Source organism: Lepisosteus oculatus, chromosome 4 (assembly GCF_040954835.1).
Source record: "Lepisosteus oculatus isolate fLepOcu1 chromosome 4, fLepOcu1.hap2, whole genome shotgun sequence".
NCBI lineage: Eukaryota > Metazoa > Chordata > Actinopteri > Semionotiformes > Lepisosteidae > Lepisosteus > Lepisosteus oculatus.
In genome coordinates this window covers 28,979,532-29,005,359 of record NC_090699.1, presented here as the reverse complement: position 1 = coordinate 29,005,359, position 25,828 = coordinate 28,979,532, and the positions used below count along the sequence as shown (strand labels likewise).

The following is a 25,828-nucleotide window of genomic DNA, read 5'->3' as shown; positions in this document are numbered from 1 at the left end:
GGTGTGTGTGCCGTTTTCATTTTGTATTTTTTTGTATGTTTTTTTATGGCTATGGGGTATTTGTTGAATGGTCTGTAATAAAAGAAATATGCAATGGCCATCTCTCCTTTGCATAATGGATCAAAAATAACAAGAGAAAATACAGTACACTTCACTTGTGGGTGCCATGCTAAATTGAACTAGGGGTTCAGGATATTAAAGACATTCCAGCTTTATAATATTCCTCCACAGATGCTTCCAATGTTTTTTACAGCAGCAGTGCCACATATTTAACCACTTACAACAAGCTGGAGAAATGCATGGAAGATGTCATACTATGCTTTTTAAGAGATGAGTGGCATGCTTCACATCAGTGATGTAGTTTTCCCCATTATTAACACAATAGGTTTCTTGTAATGTAAAAGCTCCCATTTTCCCCAGTGGTAATGGTAAAAATTTCCAGTACACAAATGTAGCAAGAAACTGCACATGTATTTCAGATGAATAAAAATTCTAGTTTGGGGAATGTATGCACTTTGGATCCGTTAGTATAGATCAGAATAGACTAAAAGCTGTACTTAATGAAATATAGGAGGGTCTTGCATTTTGCACAAGTGTTTAAAACCCTCACTTATTACAACACTAATAAGCTTAGTTTTCCCCCATAAGGTATTAACTAAATAAGTGAGCAAATCCTATCAAATTTCACATTTGCCAAAACAGAATTTCAAGAAACTTTCCTCCATAACATGAGTGGGATTTGTTGGCTGCTCATGTGGGCACAGAAGTTTCATAAGAAGCTAAATAAGTTCCTCAATGAGAAGGAACAAGATGAAAACTGGCTTGTTCAGGAACCAAATGCCCTTGCAGACATACATCTCGAAGGTGGAGAAGCAAGTGCCAGGATTTAAGGTGGCAAAGGACCCAGTGTGCTGCTTCTGTGCAGTAATGATGAAGTCCTGCAGGGCATCATACACAAAGAATGATGAACTTTTTGCCATATATTGGAACTCGAGAGGCTTGGGTGACTATGCAATCTTTCTGGACTGGTTTCGTAAGTGCTTCGTATTTATGGGCAGAAGGGTAGGATGACACTTGCTAGGGCGAAGATATTTCACCTGATGTGTGCGATCTGAAGGTCACCTTACAGCCCTGTCCCATAAAATGTATTTCTCACATTGAAGCTCAACTTCATCCCTGTGATATTCATTCACAATAAAATCTGAAGCCTTACTGTATGTACATAAAGCACAGCAAAAGGAGCACAACAAGTGGATTTAGAATGTTTATTTAAACTTTGTTAAAATCAATTCGATCCATTTGCAACATCCATATTTGCTCAATATTGAAGATGGGTTGATTGTGCACAATGACAAGTTAACAAAATTTGCTAAATGCAAGTAGTCTCAGACTGCAGGAAAGAAAAGCAGACAGCATGACAGACAAGTCACGCTATTCCTTTCTCATGTCACAGGTGACATGGTCTCAGGCTCATTTACAACAAATCTAGCAGTTCTACAAAATACACCAAGCTCATGTTAGAAGCAATCTCTTTCAAGTTTAAGTTTTTTAGAAGAAAAAAAAACTTACTTCACTTAAACTGGCCAAAAACCTGTGGACCCACCCATTGCCATGATGCAAGTCAGCAGGGCGTTTGGAAGTCCAGTAACAGTTGCCTAAATGCTGGGATCATCTATGAAAGCCCAATTCAAGCCAGCCGATACAAAAGGAAGTGTGGTCCACCACACAAAGGTTATTGGTTCATCATCTCCCAGTGATGAGGAACCCTGGTCCTTGAATTTCAGTTTAACAGCTCAGCTTAATCAGCTGAACACACTGAGCAATTTTAGTTTCCAATTTTAAAAAGGCCAGGAAACATGCAGAACTATAGTGTTCCAGGACCAGGGTGACCCATCACAAACCTATACTCTCCTGCTAGTACAGACCAGATGGCTAAAGTTTATCCTCATTCCCCCCTCAAGGCACTGGATTCATAAAACCTCAAACCGCAATTTAAACTGAAGTGTCAGTGTCTTCAAACCGAGAATTTCTGTAAAAATTATTTACATCCCTGTATCCGAAGAGAAGGGGAAGCACTTATTAAGCATTACTTTAGAGCACTTATAGTTGAATATTCAATCTCCCTGGGGAACAATTTAGGTTCTGTCACCAAGTGCCACCCCCCAGCACACACATCTGATTCAGCCCAGAAGACTCCCTTTGTCTCCAATATGAACTGCCACCAACACAGCGATTTGTGTACAAAAAAGCTCACTGACCTAGTCTTCCCCTGTTCATATTTAAAAAAAAACAGCCTATGCACAGTACATGGCAACCTTACTCACAGGTTTTTATATAAAATAACCCCACACCACCCCAATACACAGGCTCATCAAAGGATAAGAAACATTTAACCCAATGCAGTTATTTTAAGTCTAAAAAAAATGACCGAATTTAAAGTTACAAAGCAGTTCTACATTATCTTTCATTTTTCCCAGGTAAGATTGTCGTCCTTGCTGCTCCTCTTCCTCTAGTTCCACACATGTCGTCTGCAGTGCTCAACAGCCTGAAGAGGAGAAAGCACACTTGGTTCTTCCTCATGCAAATCCTTAAATACTAGCATCCAGGTTAATAAAGTTTGGTTGTCTTAACTCGAGTCAGCCAGGTGTTACAGGTCTCTAAATTGTAACATGGCTGGAAGAATGTGTTAATCTGACTGAGATGGGTAACAGTATAAAAACAGAGATCCCAAGGGAGATGAAGATCACTGGGTCTACAGGTTTACCAGGACTACAAAGCAAACTGACTTCTGCTTCAATAAATGGCTTAACTGGAACACTTATGTTTTACTAGGAGATAAGAGACTGCCAAAGTTACCCAGATTTTAAACTCCATGACAAAAGCAGACTCATTGGGCAGAGAATACAAGGAGACACAGAAATGGGAAAGATTATAATACTCACATCACAACGAGATGCAGTGTCCATGTTCTTGCACCAGTAGGATGGCCCCCAGCTGCACTCCTCTGTTCCTAGCAGTGACTTCAGAGCATCAGGACAGGCACCAACTTTCTGAAGGGTCAGGAAATACAGCAGACCTCTTATACTGGGCACAAGACTCAGACTGTACAGCTTATCCTACTTATGTTCTCTGCCAAGACTGTACACCACCGCTCAGCAGGTGCATCAATCGCTCCATGATGCTGTTCTTGTAATATACAAGTAGGGTAGCCAATTTACTAAGAAATGAAAATTGATACACATACAAAAAACATAGGGAACCTTGCAGAGCAGAGAACACTAACATTGTCGTCGACTGTTGAGGACATAGGGTATTTCCTGGGGTCTTAAAGCATGAAGATCTTCAGCCAGAACACTCTCAGATGTATATACATGTTATCTGCTCCCACAGATAACCAATGCATAGACAAAACTAAATAAATTTCACTGCTCCACAGGACACAGGTTTCATGAGTTGCTCAAAACAGGCCAGTTAATTTTACTGTATCCAACTAAATTATGAAAATGGCTGAATATTTGATGATGTAGAAGAGCACTACTTGAATACATGTGGAAATTGCAATCAGTCATACTGGTCTCTGGAGAGCAGGGCTAAAACAGGAAAACTCACCGTGCACACAAAGTCTGGGTCCAGCATCTGCAGGAGCAACTGCACAAGGAGGGGCTCGTACTGCTGCACCAGCTGGTCACACTGCACAGAGAGGGAGATGCACTCAGAGGGTACAGTTACAGAGCACAGAAGGTGAACAAGCCAATACATGCAGGACTGTCTCACACACAACCTATGCAAGTCAATGAGCACAGTAATCAGTTACTTAAAAGATTCTTGGTGGCTTCTATGTAGGTCTATAAAGGTAACTGCAAAAACCAGATATTCTAATATACCACACAGGACAGTCAGTGTTATAAGGAGAAACCTCAAATTCCAGTTATAAACCAGCTGTCACTGTAGCTGACCACATTAAATATTTTAGGGCAGACACCGTCACGGTTCTCTTTTGTCCCATTCTCTGTTCAGACCATCTTCTCTATACAGCTTCAGACTCTTTCCGCACACTTACCTCGTCCCTCACTGTTTCAGGCAAGAAGTTACACACTTTCCTCACTGCTTCCTCAATCTGGGCCTCTGTGGCATTCTGCTCCAGAATACCATCAATATAGCGCACTGCCATCTTGCACACGTCACAGAACCCACCTAACTGGAAATGAGCCTTGTCCATCACTGCTGCTTGGTTAAAGAAAAACAAATTAGACAATAAGTCCACATTACAGGACATTAACAAGAAAAAAAAAATGCAGTTTTTAAAAGCCTGAAAGAACATTCAGCTGCAATACTCTTGAATCATTCCCACAGCTCGGATACATCTGGAGCAGGATCCTACATCACATCCGACAAAACTCACGGATATAGGGACGGCCACGGCACAACCCCAGCAGGGTGCACACAGTCTTGGGGTCAGCCTCCTGCACCAGCAGCTCGATCACAGCCTTGCCATAGACCTCAATCAGGTCACGACACTGAGCAGAAAGGGCACTCGGCAGCAGGGAGCACACCTTCTCCACTGCATGCACCACTGCCTCCTGGGGTGGGGAGGAGAGCGAGAAAGATGCTGTAGCAAAACGAAATGTTTGTGAAAGAATATACATGCCTACAACAAGATGTGTTGATTGGGAAAGGTAAAAGTGCTCAATAACTTGTCAAGTTGCAAGAAAGTTTGTGAACCCTTTAGTATTACCTGAGTTTTTTCATTACTCATACAAATGTGGTCTGATCTTCAACTAAGTCACAATAATAGACCACCTACTTAAACCAATAACACAAACAACCTGTACTTCTTGTCTGTACTGAACATAATTTAAACATCCACAGTCTAGGTCGGAAAAACTATGTGAACCTCTAGGCTAATGACTTCTCCAAAAGGTAATTAGAGCTGGGTGATCCAATCAATGACATGAGATTGGAGGTGCCATGCCGTATAAAAAAAGGCACACAAGAGTTGGTTAGTGACAGACTGCTATTCTAAAGAAGATAGCCGTTCATGTGAACCATGCCCCGATCAAAAGAAATATAGGGGGACTTAAGAATTATAGAGGTGCATAAAGCTGAAAAGGCATTTCTAAAAGCATGGGTGTTCATCAATCCACAGTAAGAGAAATTGCCTACAAATGGAGGAAAATGAGTACTGTTGCTCCTCTCCCTAGGAGTGGGCGTCCTGCAAAGATCACAGCAAGAGTGCAGAATGCAATGCTGAAGGAGGTGAAAAAGAACCCGAGGGTAACAGCAAAGCACCTGCAGATTCTCTTGAACTTGCCAAAGTCTCCATTCACGTGTGTACTATAAGAAAAACACTGAACAAGAATGGTGTTAATGGAAGGACACCCCAGAGGAAACCACCACTCTCCAAAAACAATGTTGCTGCACTTTTCAAGTTTACAAAAGACCACCTGGATGTTCCACAACAATTGTTTCTGGGACAATGCTCTGTGGATGGATTGAAGTCAAGTCGAACTCTTTGGCAGAAACGCGCACAATGTTTGAAAGAAAAAAAAGCACTGCACACCAACATCAAAACCTCATCCCAACAATGAACCATCATGGCCTGGACAGCTTGCTATCAGAGGGAACAATGAATTCAAAATTGTATCAAGAAGTTTTACAGGAGAATGTCAGGGTAGCAGTCCATCACCTGAAGCTGAATAGAAGTTGGGTGATGCAACAAGACAATGACCCGAAACACAGGAGTAAGTCAACAGAATGGCTTAAACAGAAGAAAATTCATGTTCAGGAATGGCCACGTCAGATTCCAGACCTCAACCCAAATGAGATGTCATGGCATGATCTGAAGAGAGCTGTTCATGCAAGGAATCCCAGAAACACCAATGAACTGAAACAGTTTCATATGGAGGAATGGCCTAAGATTCCTCCTAACCGTTGTGCAAGTCTCATCAGCAGCTACAGGAAACGTTTAGTGGAGGTTATTGTAGCTAAAGGATGTTCTACCAGTTAACAAAATACAAAAGGTTCACATATTTTCTACCAGCATGGACTGTGAACATTTAAATGATGTTTTCAATGGTGACAAGAAGTACAATTGTTTGTGTTATTTGTTTTAGCAGATTGTGTTTTTCTATTATTGTGACTTAGTTGAAGATCAGACCACATTTTTTATGAGTAATTAATACAGAAAGCCAGGTAATTCCAAAGGGTTCACAAACTTTTTCTTGTACCTGTATATATCCGACTGTGAATAAATGCTATGTAGTGGTGTTCTGCAATAGTGCCAGGTGGCTATAGACCATGTTTGTACTCTTAACATATTATAAACAAGCCCCTGGAGTTTATGAGCATCCAAGATAGATATGTACTGATACAATCACATTTTCAAAAATACATACAGATGATTCATCCTCCCTCACTACCAATGTACGGCGAGGACAGCATACCTCAGAAGTCTTTCCTTCCAGTATACTCTCAATCTCCTTCAATACCAACTCGCACACTGTGCACTGTGGGGGTTCACCAACTTTCACCAGCTTCTGAAGAGAAAAGAATGACCAGAATCAGTCCCACACATTTCATGTTCTTATTCCTTATAAAAACTACAGACTAACAATTAAGATGTAAAGTCCTTTTACAGAGTGGAAATGATCACTCTGGAAGGAATGTGGTCTAACTGTGCACTTCTTAAAGACTAGAAACAGGGTGTACAAATTCACAAACTTTCTAGGACTTGAAATTTTCCTCAGAAATAAGTGCATGTTGTTTCAGTTGCTAGGCAGATTACTTCCTAGTAAAAGGAAGGGGGATTAAATGGTCTCTTCTTGTTGGTTATATACCCAAGACAGCATTACAGATTTCCCCCATACATTCCGGACATTCAGAGACCCTCTTAATAGACCATGCATCAGTTATGCTAGTAAAGTTTTAATTTACAGTTTTTCAGAGTAAAATTTAAAGCAAGTTTCTTATATAAGGGTTTAAGCTGGCCACATAAAGCATTTACTGATTTTAAAGTATGGATGAAGAGACTTATTTACTTGGTTATACTGCAAAGTCAAAATTCACTTAGCTGGCAGTCTTTGGCTGTCCAGCAATAGAATGGGGTACAACTGTTTTTACTCATGTTCTCCCTATGGGATAATGCAAGCGCATATGTTGCCATTACCTTGGCAGGCTTGAGCTCAGCAGGCTTCACTACCTTGGCTGGGAAGAGCTTAGCTGCTACCAAGGTCTCCATGGGAACAGAGCAGAACCCAGCCCGGCTGCAGATGTCTTCTGGAGCCTACAAAAAAGCATGACACCAATGTAAGAGTCAGGTTATGTTGGTGAAATGCAAGACAAGCCTGGGTACAGAAAACAAGTTTACTAAAGAGCACTAAACACGAGTCTAGATTTAAGACTAGGCAGAAAACATTTTGGACTAGTCTGCCTTCTCAATTTGTCCAATATTTCCAGGTTTACTGCACAAATATCCAACTGATGCTGTGATTTGGTCAGGTAAAAGTAATAAATATGACTTTTAAATACTTCTACTACTTTTGAAATTAAATACTTCGACCAAAACACAAACATGTATATCTCTTGCTTAAAGAGTACTATATTAATACACATTCATAACAGAGGACCTCAAACACAAAAAAAAAAAAACAGTGGCTGTCTGGCTCTTAATATAAACCACTGCCACCGGTATGCCGTGTGGTCAGAGTGGGAGGGCGGAAAAACACCAGACATGCAAGGGATAAGCAGTCACCATCTTTGCTATCCCAGATGCAATACCTGGCCCCATTTCATCCATGCATCAGCTGACAGTTGTAATATCTAGAACATCTTGTTATACTTTTAAAACCAGGGGCCAGTACCAGACAAGACTATGGGGGGTGAAGTCCAGCATCTACAGAAAATGTATTTTCTTTATAACCCTCAATCTGCACTCCTTGAAATTCCTGCTCCCAGTTTGAAAGATACAAGCAGTTCAAGTCATTTTTAGAAGATTCCTGTATGATTAATGCATGGACATGCATGCATTAATATGAACCACAAGCAAAGGAATTAATGGAAAGCTAGGGTTTTATCAAAAGACCATTTGCCAGGAGGCACAGGATAGAGGGTTAGAAATATTTGTTCTGCTTTAAAAAAATCCTGGGCTTTGGAAAATTCATTATGGCAAAACAGTTATTAGCACATTTATCTAGAAACTGCAGTGTATTGAATTAGAGTGCCGAGACTACGAGAGGTCTGGTAACATCATCCATTCCATGTATTTGCTCCAAATAACCAGTAACATATTGAGGTGAACTCCAAGAGATCTTTGAAATTGTTAAACCATCCTCATGCAAAGCTGTAAATGCAGTACATTGCAAACTTGCTATACCCATGCAATCAACCAGGAATGCAGTCCACTACAGTGAACCTTATACAACCACCCCTCTCTCCCACATAGTCCAGAGTGTCTAACTTGGGCACCAGGTGAGGGGGGGGGAGGGGGTGAGTGGCTACAGAGGTGAGCAGAACTACCACACTACATCACAGCAAGTCAACCAGTAACTAGAGGGAAAGCTACAGAGACAGAACACCTACCTGTTCCTGCAGATCGGAGAGGAACAGAGTAGAAAAAGAAATAATCATAAAGGAAAAAATAAAGAACAGGTGATTAAAGAACCAGAAAGTCACAAGACTGCATTAAGATCCACAGCATATAGAAATGTTTTGTTCCAATTCCTTTTTAGTTTTAATGCTAGCCTCCGTTTTCCCATTTTCAAAAATGTAGTCAGCAATTTTGTATAATTGGCAACAAACTCATCTTGCTCAGGCCTAGGTTTACTTAGAATTGAAAAAAAAATCAAAATGAGCTTGCACAGCTAAAGGGAATGTTAAGATCCAAACAGTGTTTCATGCTACCCAGATCTGATTTTTTTTTTGCTGCGAAAGAAAAGACGAAGGTCTCAATAAGAGTTTTCTTTAAATTACTTTGTGGAGAAACTCACTCTCAGAAGAATTATTGAGTTTTATCTTGCATTGAAATCAAGTTAGACAGGTTTAAGTTCAGAGTCACAGAACGGTAACAAAACCAGAGTTCTGGCACTGACAATTTAACAGGCACAAACCAAGCATGCAAGACTGAGGGATGAGACACTTAGTACTGTGCAGCATTACTCTAAGTAGTACAATATTGGGAGTTTTACCAATATAGATGAATATGTAAAATATTCTACAAAACAGACCTGTCTGCTGCAGAAAATGCAGTTATACAGAAGTACAGAGCAACCAATAATGAGATTTTGCAAAAGAAACCAAGGTCCCTTTTCAAACCCAAAAAGCTTGTGTTTTTTCCCCATAACTCTGCCAATTTGGATTCACCCTGGCACTTGATTACAAAAATAATTTGTCCAAGTTTGTCACTTCAGACCATGCATGGATTCCTTCCAAATCTGCATTTTTCAGTGTGAGCCCTGCAGTGTCTATAGGAGATAATTAGAAGAATGATGCAGCTCTCAAAAGATCCCTGGTAGAATAAAGCCCACCCAAACCAAGCTGCACTCATTCAACTGCAGACTGGTGTTTGGCTCATCTTGGTCACAATGATGCAGCAATTACCAGTACTGCCTCCTAGATGAGCAGGAATCCACCTGCATACCAAACACGCTAAAGTAGTGGTTGAACCACCCAGGTGCCCACCTTGTACACAGCTGTAAAAGTGTCATTTTGCAAAGAAAATCTCTTCCTCCACTTTCTATGAGCTTTAGACCTCAGGTTGTCAAGAACACATGGGCACTGCAACATTGTGCTATACTGTAATGTATATTGTACTGTAACACTCCAAGTTCCCACCCAGCCCAGCTGACTTACCATGGACATAAGCTGCTGGATGACGAGAGGACCATACTGTCCAACGTACTGCTTACACTGAAACAGATATACACAAGCTTATCAAACATGGTGAAAACCCACAACGGCAACAGCTGCTTAGCGGGATTATAGACTGAAATACAATTAAACTATCAAGATAATTTCAAATGAAAAAAAAAGACAGGCAGAAGAGGTCATTGCCAAATTGCATACATTGTTAGTGCTAAAATGAGAAAAACTCCCACCTTCCACTAAACACTTAACACTGCAGTGAGGGATGAAGACTACATCACCAGTCATCCCCATGACACCTCCATCCCTCTCTCTACTCATTTCATCCTCTCACCATGTCAGAAATGCCTGGCCCCAGGAGGTCACACTGAGTCTCGATCTGGCTGATGAGGGCACTGACAAAAGAGGTGTTGGACTTGGCTTGGTCCTGGGCATCCTTTATGAATGTCACACAGTCCTTGCAAACATCACCATTTTCCTGAAGGGGGGGAATAAAGGCAAGAACATCTCAAACTAAAATAAAACTACAATCGTGCCCTCCTTGCACTCACATGGAATTCTAAAGTCATTTTCTCTGTGTTCTGCAGCTTTGGATTAACTATCAGAATCAACTACTACTTATTTACACTGCAAGCTCCACAACAGATGGAGCATCAACCAGAGGAAGGAAGTAGCTCTGGCAGCAAAGGGTCCTCAAAAGGTGCCAAGCAAGTCATAGGGCCGATATTCCACATGAACACTGTGGACCACATTTGAAAACTGTGATCTTTGGGGGAACAACAATTACCAGCATTTATCAACACAGAAAACATTCAACCAAATTTGCCGTTCTCCCTCCAAGTATTTTGGAGGGTAAGAAGAAGGTTAGATTGTAAACATCCCTGTCTACACAAGATGTTTGCCAAGAAGTAAGAAAACCTTAGGTCTCTTAAACCCGTTACAAACCTGTTCAACTATCTGAAGTTAACAGCAGGATTAAGACATGCAATAGAACAGAACAGAAGCATCTAGGATTCCTTCTCCGATTATGCCAACCTATTCTCCTAGCAGACCTCACCGGCTTGGGAGTCTCCTTGGGGGTCGACTGAGGGTACAGCAGCTGGGGCACATTAGCGATGAATGGGGACAATCGCTGAGCAAGGTCAACTTGAGGGATCTCATTGGAAAGGATCTGAGCCTCAGCCATCTCCTTCTGCAGTGACCTGCACAGCCCCATGGCACAGCACACTGCGTTGGGGTCCTCCTGTAATGAATGTAAGACACCTACCCATTACATCGGTTAACTCGGTCATGTCAGACAATGCTCGTTTAATTATATTAAAAATAGTAAATATTTGTCTATCTATAAGAAGTTAAGCAACACTAAGCACCTACACTTCTGTCACTTTTTAAAACTAAAATATGGTAATCCAATTCAGAAATGTGTCCTTTACAATGTGTAAAACTCACAATTCATATTGTCCTGGTTTTGCTCTTCTGAACATTCTCAAAGTATTCACTCAAACAGGCATAAATTAAACGTTTTCACCAACACAGGAATCACTCATTGAAATAAGACAAGCCACTGTTTCCTCTAGATACAAGCATAAAAGCACTACCTAAACATTAGAAGACAAGTTAAAATTACAGCGGATGAAGTGACTTATTCAGGTGATTTAAGCCTTTAAATTTTACAATATCAACTCATCCATCCTATTTATCACTATGTACAAGTGTGCACACTGCTGTAATATTCCTATCAGGAAGCATCGTATACAAATACTAACTAGTATTGTGAAGAAAAGCTGAGGAAAACATGCATCTTATTTTAAAATTTTGCGACCTCAATTCATTTTTGCAATATCTCAGGGTAAAACAATCCCAGAGAGATGTTACAGGAAAATAACATCTTGCACAAATTCTTTCAAACCTAGAACAATTGTGGCAGTGTGTTACTCTCCCACAGTTCTTCAAACATGCAAAAATGGTGGAGCATTCAGGATTGAAGTACATTTGTTTACTCGTATAAAGTTTCACGTCTTACTCTGAGCATGCCTTTAGGAATTAGCCCCAGGTCTCTTAAACGGAATGCGAGTTGGTCACCAGCTTATCTGAACCCAAAGCCCACCCTAGAGCACGGTGTCCCGCCCCCCATTACCAGCTCGCCCGTGAGGATGCCCATCAGGACGGGGTAATAGTTGTCCACCATCTCCTTGCACTCCGAGGACAAGCCAGCATCTGGGATCAGCTGGCATGCCTTCTCCAGATAACCCAGGATTTCAGCCTGGGAAGACACAGACTTCAAATGAATGAGGACTTGGGGTTGCAATTTTAAGGTTTGCCAGAGGTTGCAAAAACAAAACAGAAACATTCCATGAAGTAATGGATTTAACTAATTTCCAATTTCAGAAATTTCTGATTTTCGTTTAAGTACAGATTAAACCCATGACAAGAGCTGAAAAACAAAGGGCTATATGAAGATCTTGCTAACACTGCAATCTGGGGCGAAGATAATTAAATTGAAGACAAGCTGCGTTTCCTTCTTCTGTAACGTTTTGAGCATGTTACATGAGATTTTAAGATAATTACCATTTCTAGAATTTCCACAAATCACTGGATCTCATACGCTACCACTTTCATTTCCCCTAGGAGTACAGGTATCCAAACTAGTTTGTACCCACACAAAAGCACAGAATAAGATTTGATTGTTTTATTTGTTAAAGCAAACTTTTACACATTCCTCTTGATAAACATCAGTTCGGTGACAACCTTAACGTGATTTAAGGGTTTAGAAGGTTTTCTGTACACAGGGAAAATGTTTTGCAGCATCCTGCTTACAAGATGCATTACCATCTTTCCTTGTTTCACTCATTGTTGCGATCTTTACTTTCAGTATACAAGATTACCACTTTACCAGTTTTATTCACATACTGCAACAGTAAAGACGCAGTCGCCATTTTTCTCCGATTTATTGCAGTTCTTAACACTTCCATATTATTTAAAATGAAGTTAGGTTTGATTAATGTGCCTCTAATCTGGGTGAAAACAGCTTTTTATGATACTGCCAATAACTGCAAAACTCTGCAGAGAGCTTAAGCCTTCCACCTTCATATCACAGGGATTATATTTTCAGATTTTCTGCCGGACACTTGTATTGGTTAGCACTGCCACATGCCGTTATCCGATGCATATTTTATTGATTTTTCTTTTTGCAGAAAAAGTAACCACACAGGCTAAATCATTAAAAATTAAGATTTGTCATCAACTGACAGATTGAACACCACCAAGTTAAGTGTGGACTTGAATGTACGAGTTACAATGCCAGTAAAACAATACAGGCATTGTCCTCTGTGAACGCTACCTCAGTGGCGTTGTCCTTCAACAGGCTGCCCACCACCGTGAGGACTTCCTTGCACAAGTCGCATGGCACAGTTTTCTGAACAAAAGAAAAAAAACACCAGGTTTAAATTCTCTTGGAGGGACTGAAAGAACTTTGGCAATATTCATAAGGCTTATACTTCAGCTACAATCACTTAAAAACATTTATAGCATTTCAATAAGTGCTACAAGGGTAGTGCACTCTGAAAATGTGAATCACTCAAAACATGTATTAGGCTAGAGCAGTGGTTATCAACCTTCACATCACACAATGTGCCAAATCAATCCTTAATTGTTTAATTAACTTAAGGAGTTTGCAGGAGCCATGCTTGACTACCCTGGGCTAGAGTGCACTGTAAACTCACAGCAGTGGGTTTGTTCCAGACGTTCTGCTGGCAGTGGGTCACAGCGCCACAGGTAGAGGCCGTCTTGACATTTTGGCACCAGTAGGGGGGGCCCTTGGCACACTGCTCCTTCCCCAACAGAGGGGAAGCTGCAGCTAGAGGAGCAAAAATGCACATGTTAAAAATAAAATGCAGAAAAGGGTTAAACAGGTCAACTAGACCTTTCCTGTGTAAAGATAATAGGTGGACTTATGCTGATTAAAGGAAAAGATTCATTGTTCACTTCCTGGAGGTTACACAAGAAGCAGGAACCAAAAGCAAGCCACTGAAACCTGCAACAAACAAGTCCTGATCTCAAAATTGCCTTAGGGTCAAGCACATGACTCTCCAGTCACCCCAGACCAAAAAAACCCCAAGGATTGCAAAACTGCAAACAGCATTCTAGAACCTACAATTATTAGGCAAAAACAACAAAGGTCAAGATTTCATAAGTCACTGCTTAACAATGAGGAAATAATGGCTTGAAGAACCTTCACCCAGATCACCTCCCTTCAACTAAAGAATCTCATTTAGCCCTCTTCAAATCACAGCAATACCTTTTCACTTATGGCAACAATGAAAACAACCAGATTTCCTCCAATTCAATTTCAGATTTTTAATACTCAAAGGCTGGACACGCCTTACAAACAGCTATTAATAAAGTCACCTGTTGAACACAACTTATTTACCATTAATCAGGATTTCAGGAATAATTGTGCCTTTCATACCCAGCTGTTCTCTTGTGGTAATTAGTTGATTCATAGCTGGTGAGCTATTGGGAAACCCATGGGCTCATAATTTAAGCCCATTGTGCATTCATTTGTCACGGGAACATGTGATGAGCATAAGAAAAGGTGCCAAAATCAAAAGCTCTTCCCAGATTATCAACTCAATTAAAAAGTAACATTTGGAAATATTTAAACGCAATAATTCTAAACCTAAATCCAATTCAAAGCTATCAAATTTAATATGAACATTTCAAAGATCTGGAAAATGTCATTAACTTCAGAAAATGAAAGCTTAATAACCATGGAAAAGAAAATACAAATTTAGCTACCAGGACCTCTGTGCTAGATGGCTCAAGCATTACACTGCCCTTGAGCTTTGCCACCCCTAGTTTTAAAAAGCAGTGAGGCAGCAGGAAGAGAAGATCAGCAGACCCCGTGCTCTGACGCAGGGAAATTCTCAGCTCATCTATCCCCTGTTAAGGTGGAGAAGTCAGGACTGGCCAAGTGTGTAAAGTAGTAAAAGAAGGCAGGAAGCCTTCACTGGTTTCAATATACTTTGTAACAAATAGTAAAAAGATGACTTAAGTTATTTTTTTTTTATACACGACAGCAAATAAATTCCCCATTTTTCCCCCACTTTACTAAGTCACCTTAAGCACATTTATTCACACTGTGCATCATGAGACTTGACCAGGAAACAAAAGGCTGATGATGTCATCTTAAATCACAAGGGCCCAGTCTTTCACAGACTTCCAGTGATTCATGCACAACACACTTGAGTCCTCAGGAACAGTGAGCCAGGAGTCTCGCAGCACACAGACGCTGTTCTCTTGAGCAGGGCAGGGTCAGGAACCGAGTGGCTCAACCCTGGAGCATGCATGTTGTCCATGTTTGATTTGTTTTTTCTCCCATTGCCTCCCACCCTCAGACATTCAAATTAGGTTTAAATGGTAGCTCAAATATATTAAAATCGGGGAAAGGGTGAACAAATGAATTCAATAGGCCTTCTCTTAAGTGGCCTTCATGATGAACCTTTTTTACATACTGAACCAACCCAAACGTAAATGCCCAACAGACATACTGGAATATGGGAACAGAAAGTGAACAGCCAAAAACAGACATCTTCTGAAGAATAAGGAAGTGTTTTGAGGAACAGACTTTCTGAAACAAGGTATTCTGGAATTTCTAGCATTTGACGTCATCTTTCAGTACAAAGAATATGAAGGTTTTTCTATGTAAAAAAGTCACACCATAAAGGAGGAAACGAGCTGTATTACAAGCTAAAGGTCTAATCCAATGCTAGAGGTCTGTTTTAAATGGGTAATCTCACCAGCTCTGTGAAGAGTTACTGCCAAGACAAGATGGGGAAAAAAAGAGAGTGATGACTCAAATTAAGCTAAATTACCAAACCAATTAACCCCTTTTCCTCATGAAAAAGAATGAGGCTTTCAAGCACAGCCAAATTATCCATACATACAGAGATACCCACTCTAGGGAAGCAGCAGTTTGCAAAAGCTCTCTGAAGGCAATCAAGGTGCAGAGCAGAGAACACATTACACACTGATGGAGGCATAAACATGTCTCTAAGATTTAATAGGATTTTATTAATTACCTGTTAGCAACTAGTTTCATTGTTTAGTCTTCTACCATGCAGGCACTACAGGCTTGAACACAGCAGCTCCGAGTTCATATTAGAAGCCCCTTCCAAGCCAACTTATCCCAGCATCAAGGAGAAAAAAAGCATCAGATATGCCACTGTAGACAGAACATTTCATCTCTAAATGGTATCTTTCTTCAGAAAGGGTTAAAAAACATTAAGGATGGTGCACTGTCTTGCGTTGAGCTGAATATAAGGAACAGGTATGCACAGAGAAAAGAAGTGAAAGAACAAGATTAAAAGTGTTTCACTGAGTATACTACTGAAATTCAGAATATAAATGTACAAGCAGGAGAGGAAGCATCGGCATGTTTCTCCATAATCCACCCAACATACCCGGGCACAGTTCCACTCAGCCAATGTCACTCAGTACCTTCTGTAGTACATAAGGTATCAATGTATAGATTAAAAAAACACTAGCATTGCATTAGGCTAAAATATTCAGAGTACCACTATTCATGCCTGGCACTTTGAGGAGCGCGTTAGGTCTTATGCTATATACCAGGCCATATAAAGAACTAACCACTCTAACACCCATCTCGATTGAAAAAAGACCATCCACATCAGAGTGGAGTTTGTGATGCAGCACACAGAAGGTGGAAAACAAGGGTGAGAGATGCTGGATATATATTAAAAAAAAACTTCCACATTAATTAACTCAGAAAAATTAAAAAAAAAACTTGCAGCACATCAGCTTCCTCAAAGATCACTCGGTGAGGAAATGAAAGCTACAGCAAAAATATGCCCCTATAATATATCACACATACCATTTTCAAATAGCATTATCTCCAAACAGCACCTTTGAGGGCTGTAGTCACACTTCTGTTCTAGGCTCCTCTCAGGGCATGCTAGGTTGCACAGGAAAACATGCAAGAGTACAAGTGACAAACTATAAATAAACTGAAATCTGCATTTAACCTGAAATAACCCATCAATTAAAAATACTGTTAAAAAGTTTCACATTATGTGCTCTCACCCACTTCAAGCTGTTATTACTGACTATGTAAAAATCAAATCATTTGGAGAAAGGGCTTGGCTAACAAGATCAGATATGAAGCTGCTGTGAAAAGTGGAAAAAGAGCAAAAGAAGCGTTTGCGTTATAAACCAAAAAAAGCAGTAAGCCAGCAGGAGAGGCTGATTATACATCATAAGGAATATCACATTCCCAAGTCAGCATCTCATTCTGCAGAACACAGATACACAAAGTTCAGGGTCCACTGTATAAAGAATTTTTTGTTTTCTGATAACATTTTTGCTAGCAAGCAAAATGTCAGATACAACCTTGTCTTTTGGTGCATATGCCCACCACCAAACACAAAAATAGCCGTTTGTCTCAGTGCAACATCAGCACTTACTGTGCACATTTTAAACTGCTTTAAGAAGTAAATTTTAAAAGAGATCCACATTTGTGGGTTTAGCAAAAAATTAGGATACCAGTATGTCAGGCTCTGGTAATTCCCATCTTCACAGAAATAAAACAAGCCTATGTCCAGGATCAACAACTTTAAAAAACACATATTGGTACAGTTTTCTCCATGACAAACAGGAATGTGCTCAACACCCCAGATGATCACTTTTATTGTCCATATACAATTTCTATTATAGTATTAGGAATTTGTCTTTTTTGCATACCCCCACGATACTGTATGTCGGCAATAATTGATATTTGGGAAGCCAATAAAGTATTTCTGCCCTAAGACAAGATCATTTTATTAGCCCTAATCTATTTCTTGCATTAGGAATTTCTTTTCACATACCCCAGCTTGCTCTCCATGAGACACACAGACAGGGAGAGAAACTTAGGGTCAGAGCGCAGGGTCAGCCATTTATACAGCACCCTTGGAGCAGTTGGGGTTAAGGGCCTTGCTCAGGGGCCCAACAGAGTAGGATTCCTCTGCCAGTCACGGGACCAGCAAACCTTCCAGCCACTGGCGCAGATCCTTAGCCACAGAGCCACTGCACCGGTGTGCGTGGAAAATTAGTGCAGTTATGAATTTGTACACATTAGAAGAATGTAGGGGGTGCATTTGATACCATTACTACTCCTTTTAAGCCACCTGGGGCGGAGCAGTGGTCCCAGCGGATCCAGGGGTGCCATATTATTGGCTGACCCTGCGCTCTGACCCCAAGTTTCTCTCCATCTGTCTGTGTGTCTCATGGGGAGCAAGCTGGGGTATGTGAAAAGAAATCCCTAATGCAAGAAATTGTATAGGGCTAATAAAGTGATCTTGTCTTAAGGCAGAAATACAGTGTTGCTGGCTTCCAGAATATCAAGTATTCCCGATACACAGTATGTCCCCCCCCTCTCATACCTGGATCAGATACAGCATTGCAGATACTTTTCCCTACTCCAGATCTCATCAACATTGCCCCAGTATTGGACCAGCTGCAGCTGACCGCCATCTATAGTTCCTATTAAAATAACAGCAGCAGCAGAGGGATACAGTGAACTGGAGCTTCACACCGATTGTGGTCCAAGCCAGCCTGCTAACAATGCCAGAGTGTTAAACACAAAGGAAAAGTGGGGGGTGTCAATGAACCTGTCATGGCAGTGGGCAATCTGCAAGGCTCTTCCCATGACACCAGCTTAAAGAGTACACAAAGAGGTGGGATAACAAAAAAAAAAAAAGCACCTTGAATTGAAATTAACAATACAACAGTGGTTAACAGGAGAGGGATGAAACAGTTTCCACTTCTGCCATTTTTCCCCAGGAACTTCTGACCAAGGACAATGAAACACCCAGATCAACAGGACAGGTCACCACCATTTGAGGAAGGCTTGGCTCCTCTTCACAGTTTCGGTCACAGCAGCCCTCAAGTTTTAGATTTAGCCGAGATTAACAAAAATATTATCAAAGATTCAGAACGTAAAGGAATCACAGATTACTACCAAGAATTACATTTTTTAAATCTTAAACCTATATCTGTTCAAATTATAATTAAGAATCTTCTCCTTTGGTTTAGAGTAACCAATTCTACTGCACATAAGTTAATGTTGCCTTGCCCCAAGTTTTATTTTTCTTACTACATAACCAGCTACATCTCCATCTCCTGCTACCTGTCAGGCCCAGCGTGTTGAATTCTCAACATTCCGCCTTTGCCTAACCTAATTTTTCCGACTGCAGATCGCCTTGCATAAAGGCAACGGCTAAATACATCATGCAGCCGAAGCATAAAGCAGAAACGTGTCCTTTCCCGTCAGAGACCCATGGCAATTGTTTCAATCAAGCGTTTATCACGCTTGGCAGGTATACAGAAGGGCTGCTTTTCACTGTCGAATACACTGAGGAGATGCTATTATTTTGGTGCATTTTTTTAAAGCGAAATCTCAGTTTCTTCACATAGAACTCACTTCTTACCATGAAGCAGTCAAAAGTATAGACACTGGGAGAAAACACCAGATTCAGACCCGTCCTCGTCTCATAAGGAAACACTAGACAATGTTATGAAACATACTAGCGACTTCGCAAGCCCCCGGGTCAGCGACCATGTCCAGCTGCAACATTAGATAACGCAACTGACCGGCTGGGTCGAGCATATCTGTCTCTCCTAATCTCATTCCAGGTAAATGAGGCCATGAAATCATACTCCACAGGAGATAAATTCTATCGCATCGAGGAGTGCTGTTACAAAACATGTTAGCACAGAAGACGCAATAACTGACAGCTCAAACACAAAAGCGCATATACTTTGTTTTTTTTTACAAAATGCGCAGCAGAGACTTTCGGGTCATCAGATCCTTACTATGTCGCAACGCAAAGGGGTCATCGTCTAGTTTTGGGAAAGTAGTCATTGTAAAAGCTGAGCAGTGGATTATTTAGAGCTAGTCGGTCAACAGCGTTATCCAATAGTAATGGGTATTTTGCCAATATAACAATTGGCAATACTGCAGTCGAACCAAGAGGTGAACTCACTGAAGGTCGTGATGCTTTTCCAATCCTAAAATTCACCAACAGCAGTGTGGTCTGCTGATAGCGAATAAAGTCCTTGTTTGTGAAATGCACGCTTCGTACACTTAGTCACGTTACACTCACGCGTAAAAGAAATGAGAATAACTGGGTGCGGCGTCACTTCGGTCAGTTTGAATTCGTTTCAAACACGCATGGATGAATCACATACAGTACATATACTGTATAAATGTATATGCCGGTTAACTGCGCTGTATTGAAAACAGGAAAGTCTTCAAAACCCAAACCGCCTGATTTGACTAAAACAGAAAATAGCAACTGGGGATTTCAACTATCGCGACTGAAATCGGAAAATCCCCCATATGCATTCGAGTTTCTTTTACTTTCTAACAACGTTTAGTTGAACTTTAACGAGAAACAAAGCAATTCAATACCACGAACACTGGTCCAAATAGCTACGCCTTAGTCGTAGAACTCTGCTAAAAATGAATTTGTTAGACGTACAGCCCACTAAGACACAATATAGCACATTTAAATTGTTATTGTTAACCACAATTCTGAAAAATACTAGATTTAACCGAAAGCAGATTACCGCTTAGTAGCAGAGACGGAAAGTATTGCTACTAAATACTATAATACAGTACAATGTTTTTCTGGGAATTATTGCGTCGGATTAAACGATTAGGTGCTTAAACGGTGACGTATCGAACATGTTACACAGGCTTACAAAAAATGTATTCAACCCAAAGCAGAGACACACAGAATAACAATAATATAAAATAAACACCTTTCCAAGATAAATGACACTGCAGTATTCGGCACCACTAACGTAAAAACAATGGCTATTTACCGATAAAGCCTTCCGCCTAGCGATGTAAACAGCGGTATCGTCTCAATACGAAGCAAAACAAGCATCATGCAACTCCAAAACAAAACCATAAAATTCCGAAACATATATTATGGTAAAGGGGTTACATAATCAAAATATTACCTGTGGAAATTAAAAGAAACGTCAAAACAATCATGTCCTCTCCGTTACGTGACCGGCTACTCTCTTTCACAACAACTTCAACTACTGCAATGCGCAGTCCCGACGCCAGAACTGTTTTTAAAGGAGGCACGTGACTCGGAAGTGACGTTTGCAGGCTCAGACAATCGATAGACTTCTAGAAATGGCAAAAAAAATTCTCAACAATGGTGAAAATCTTACAAAACCAAGCTCTTTTTACCTACATCGCCCCCTTCTGTAAGGGAAGATCACTAGATTTTTAATAGCCAAAAAGTCTACGTCTAACGTACTGGAGTTTTTTTAAGAGCGCATTTGAAGAGATGGTTACTATTTGTTGATTGAAGACAGTTGTAATTAGTACAAACATTACTATTGTCGTTATCTTCATAATCACTATTATTATAAGATGCATTAAAATTTCAATTATATTTTTATTATTAGTAAAAGTAACAATTAAAAGTAAAAACTGTCCTTTATATTTGGGTAGAAAGGGCACCATTGGGTTAATGTTGCACAAAAAAAACAATTCCATCACCTGAAAAACAGACAGGTGAACTTCACTGCCAGTGAAACCAAGCAAAGTACAGTAGTTACATGACGCCAGGCTTAGTTTTACAATACAGAATATTTACAGCCTTCTCTGACCATGCTTGATTGAATTTCTGCTTGCCCTTTTCTAAATCTCTGGTACTGTTCCCATTCATCTCACCAACACTACTTGGCTAGAGCCACAAATTCAGAGAATTGTCCCACTATAGAAGAAAACTCACAGATCCATGGGGAAATCAATAACTGTTTTGCTTTATATAATGGTCAAAACAGAAGAGAAAAGGGAAGCCAAGGCACTAGTAAGAAACTAAAAGAGACAGGACTTCCCATTACAATGCATTTCTTTGCAAATAGCTATACTGTAAGTATAACCAAAAATAAGGGCATTTTGAACATTAACCATGTTTTTCACACAGTAACCTCTTTAGGCAAGTGTTTCACCATGACAGCAACACATTGCCTAGCAGAAATCTGCATCAAGACTTAACTTTTTCTTTTGTCCCCAAGTTTAGTTCCGGAGACACATCTCTTCCTGTCTGCCCATTATTCTAAATCCAACCACATACTTCCTAAACTTAGTGCATCTCCAGGATGGAGACATATCAAGCTGGCTGGTCTGACTACAGTTAAAAAGTTGTTCACCATTCCCTCTCTTGGCATCACTTGATCTTGTCTTTGATTTTGTTCAGATGGAGAGCTGGACCAACATGTGGGCTGCTAAGAACAAGTAGAGGTCAATTCCACGCTGAAAAGTAGAAAGAAAAAAATTGGCTACTGATCCCTTTTCAGTGTTTTCTTGGTTGTTTTTTTTTATTTTGGTTATTAAGATGACAGCTGAAGATGGCTTAGCAGCCATAATGTCATGTTCCTTCAACACTCCAGCATGGAATTACCCTTGGCATTATTTGTATGGACATTGTATATTATTTATATGGCGTTATTCCAAGGGACAGAGAACTGCTGATGATGCAGTCAAACCTCTGTTACATCAGCAGCAGTTCTCCAAGCTTTCCCTGTCCCTTGCTGCTCTGTCCCTAGTAGCTGCTTGATTATATTACAGGGGTCCTTAGGTAGAAATATAGAGGGGGAGCAGCACTGAGCAGGAGGGGATAGGTGGAGAAACTGTTGTGTGTTTCTTGTTGCATCTTGTTTGAAAAATCAATTAACTAATCACAAAGACCTTCATTTTTATACTTTCCCCTGCTAAAAGGGAAATTTAAAAAACTGCAAGGTCTAATACTGTCCTCCAAGACACAGACCCATCTTGCAATCCAACAGAAAGTAAACTTAAGTAACTGAGGCAAAAAGAAGGAACAAAGTAACACTCAAGGAGAAGAAGAAGAAGAAGATGATGTTATTTAATACAGAAATTTTTAAAATGACTTTCTCAAAATGGTTTACAGGAAAATAAAAAAAGTTAAAAGAAAACAGTAACAAAGATAGGAGATATGTCACCATGTCACCTATAGTATTACAGTAGATACGTTTTGAGGACAAACAGAAGGTATTGAAGTGCCAAGTTATTAAGAGCCTTACAGGTGAGCATGACAATTTTGAAGCCAACACAAAACCTGAAAGGAAACCAGTGCAAGGATTTCAGGACAGGAGTAATGTAATCACTTGAATGCAACATGGTCAGGATTCTGGTTACCCAGTTTTGAAAACATTGAAGTTTGTTCAGTGCGTAGGGGATTGAGTAAGGGACTGTAGTAATCAATTCTAGAAAAGGGAAACACGTTGACCAGCTTTTCTGCTACACAGACAACATAGGACAATTGTCTGGCAATATTTCTGAGATGAAGAATGATGTTTTTACAATATTTTGCACATGTGGGTCAGACATCAAGCCTGGATCACATATCACCTCCAAGGTCTTCAATTGAGATTGAAATTCAAGCACAGTGCCATCCACAGATAGGGTTACTGCATTGGCTTTAGACAGTTGATGGTAGATGCCTAAAGTATGACTTCCGTCTTGTAGCAGTTTAAATGAAGGAAATTTAGAGTCATCCAGGATTTTATGTCAGAACTACAATTAGAAAGTGCAGAAAAAGCCAGTGTTTCACTGTCATGTTTGGTACAGATGTAGATTTGAGTACCATAGGCATGATAATTCAGACCATGCGATTTTAATGACTGGCCACATAGGAACATGTAAATACGGAATAGTAGGGGGACCAGTATCAAGTCCTGAGGAACATTAACCCAACATCAGAACTGAAACCCCTAAGAGAGACAAAATGTCAGCAATTATTTAGAGTTGAACCATTTAAGAACAATGTCAGAAAAACCAAACAGTCTCAAATCCGGAAAGTAAGATGTTGCGAAAAAAGGCAGAACTAAAACCTAGGAGAATAAGCACAGCAAAACCAGAATCGGTAAGAAACAGTTGCACATAAAGACCAACGCACATGACACACCACACACACACAGCCATAAGATCATTAGTAATGTGCTGTGTGACTGTCTGAAACGATTTCAAAGAGGTTGTTTGAAATTAAATGGGTGTTTAATTAAATTTCAAAAGCAAATCCTATTTTTTTTTACGAGATAAGGTAGGTTGGAAACAGGGCAAAAAGTCCTTAGACAGTCCAGGGCCTTATTTATTTTCTGCACAGGGATAACTGCAGCCATTTTAAAGGCCTTTGGTACCACTCCAGCGCTTATGGACTCATTTATGTTGAACGCAATAGGATTGAAATAAAAGAAAGTATGAATGGAAGCTCATAAAAAGGTGATGGATTTCATACAAACTATAGGGTTCATGTAAGGTATTTACATAATCCTGAATAACAATATACCTATTATTCAATGTTTTTATTTTACTGCAAATCAAGCTTGTATTTTAAAAAGAATCTATCATAGTAAAGATGACCACCTTCCAAAGATTAGATCTCAAGGGATCCGAAGCCAGAGAAAAATTATTTTCTTCAACAATCCACTAATGATGCAGCAGGCACAAACAAGAGATTATAAACCATGTAATGGTTCTGCTTCTGAAAGTTGTGTTCACTCTGAAGTGCTTTGCACAGTTTATCTGACAGTCTTACTGTAAAGCAGGATTGCTTAACTCAATTCTTAGAGGGCTGCAGCACCTCCATGGTTTCATTCAATCCAAGCTCCATTTCATTTAGCATGCCTAATTATTTTGGTCACCGCCACCCTCCTTGGAAAGAAAAAAATATGCAGCTTTCCCCAAGTGTTGTTAATTAAATGTGTTGTACATTTGATTATGATGTCAAATGGATCAATAGGGTTAATAAGCCTGAAACTGGAATAAAAACTGAAGTTCCTTCAGTAGTATAGGAACTGACACCCACACTGCTGGCATTCCTACACCATTCATTGATAGTTTTTCCTTCACTTCCAGAATACATAGAAATTTACAAGAAATTTACACTGTCCCTTAATTGTACCAAGGTTTCTTACTACTAGAAAGCATAACAACAATTAAGAAAATCATTTGTTTATTATGTAACGTATATACAATGCGTTCTGTAGATCTTGGTCGGTGCCGGCTGTACATCCCCATATATGGCTGGGCTGGAAAAGAAGAGAGAACGATTATGGAGCTGACCACACGTCGGTCTAATTCACTGATGAAAGCGACGCAGTTCTATCTTAATACTGGTATTCACACAAACTAAAATAAAGAAAAGATTTACACAGCTTCAGTGTCAAAGAAGCTACAGCAAAACAGGTGCACAAACACCGACGCACACACACCACACACATCCGAATCAACAATTACATTAACTGGCGCAACCTTGGGACACACGACTACACCCTTATCGACAGGCGAGCACAATTCATCAGCAAGTAAACCCACCGGCCAAACGCTCATCTCTTGTGGAGAGGCCTACTTTCGCCGAGGCCCGTTTCCAACCCGGCGCACGGTTCTACGTTTCGCTGCTCATCTTTCCGCACAACAGTGGGCCGCACCACGTCAACGTCCCGCTCCAGGTGATCTAGCAGCGAGGGGATCTCGCTCGGGGCGGCGTGGAAGTCCACCAGGAAGTACCCGCCACGCGTGTGTCTCATGTTGTGCTTGGAGATCTTGTACGGTAGCGTCCTCTCGCCCAGACTCTGCAGCTCCCGCACCACAGCTCCTCTCTCCAACAGCGTCTCTACCGTGCGCCGCAGAACTGCTTTAGTCTCAGGCCTCTGCATGGCCTTCAATATCAAGGCCAGCTCGTACCTAGGCATTTTCAAGTATATATTATATCTATTTTTATAAAAACACGGATTTTATGATGAATCAATCCATATCCTCAGACCGCAAGGACACACACTCCCCACTAACGCTCTTTTAAATAGGGGAGTCCCCCATACGTCTTCCCGTGACGCGTTTCCTTTGCGACACAGTTACTGCTCCCAT

At 40.4% G+C, this 25,828-nt stretch overlaps 2 protein-coding genes across 2 annotated transcripts; both read right to left on the bottom strand.

Moving 5' to 3' along the window:
• Nucleotides 1-1,251: 1,251 nt before the first annotated feature.
• Nucleotides 1,252-20,993, bottom strand: psap (prosaposin). Its single transcript, XM_015346660.2, has 14 exons — nt 20,884-20,993; nt 13,581-13,714; nt 13,199-13,273; nt 11,996-12,121; nt 10,916-11,101; nt 10,193-10,336; nt 9,847-9,903; nt 7,166-7,282; nt 6,444-6,536; nt 4,403-4,580; nt 4,061-4,224; nt 3,610-3,690; nt 2,943-3,050; nt 1,252-2,545 (listed from the first exon to the last, which is right to left on the bottom strand). Exons 1-14 carry the CDS (start codon nt 20,915-20,917, stop codon nt 2,510-2,512), a joined length of 1,533 nt encoding a protein of 510 aa, XP_015202146.2. The 5' UTR covers nt 20,918-20,993; the 3' UTR covers nt 1,252-2,509.
• A 3,907-nt stretch (nt 20,994-24,900) lies between these two features.
• mrps6 (mitochondrial ribosomal protein S6) lies at nt 24,901-25,791 on the bottom strand. The gene is made up of 2 exons (XM_006630544.3): nt 25,280-25,791; nt 24,901-24,993 (listed from the first exon to the last, which is right to left on the bottom strand). The coding sequence occupies exon 1, from the start codon at nt 25,654-25,656 to the stop codon at nt 25,291-25,293; it is 366 nt and encodes a 121-aa protein (XP_006630607.2). The 5' UTR covers nt 25,657-25,791; the 3' UTR covers nt 24,901-24,993; nt 25,280-25,290.
• Nucleotides 25,792-25,828: the final 37 nt, after the last annotated feature.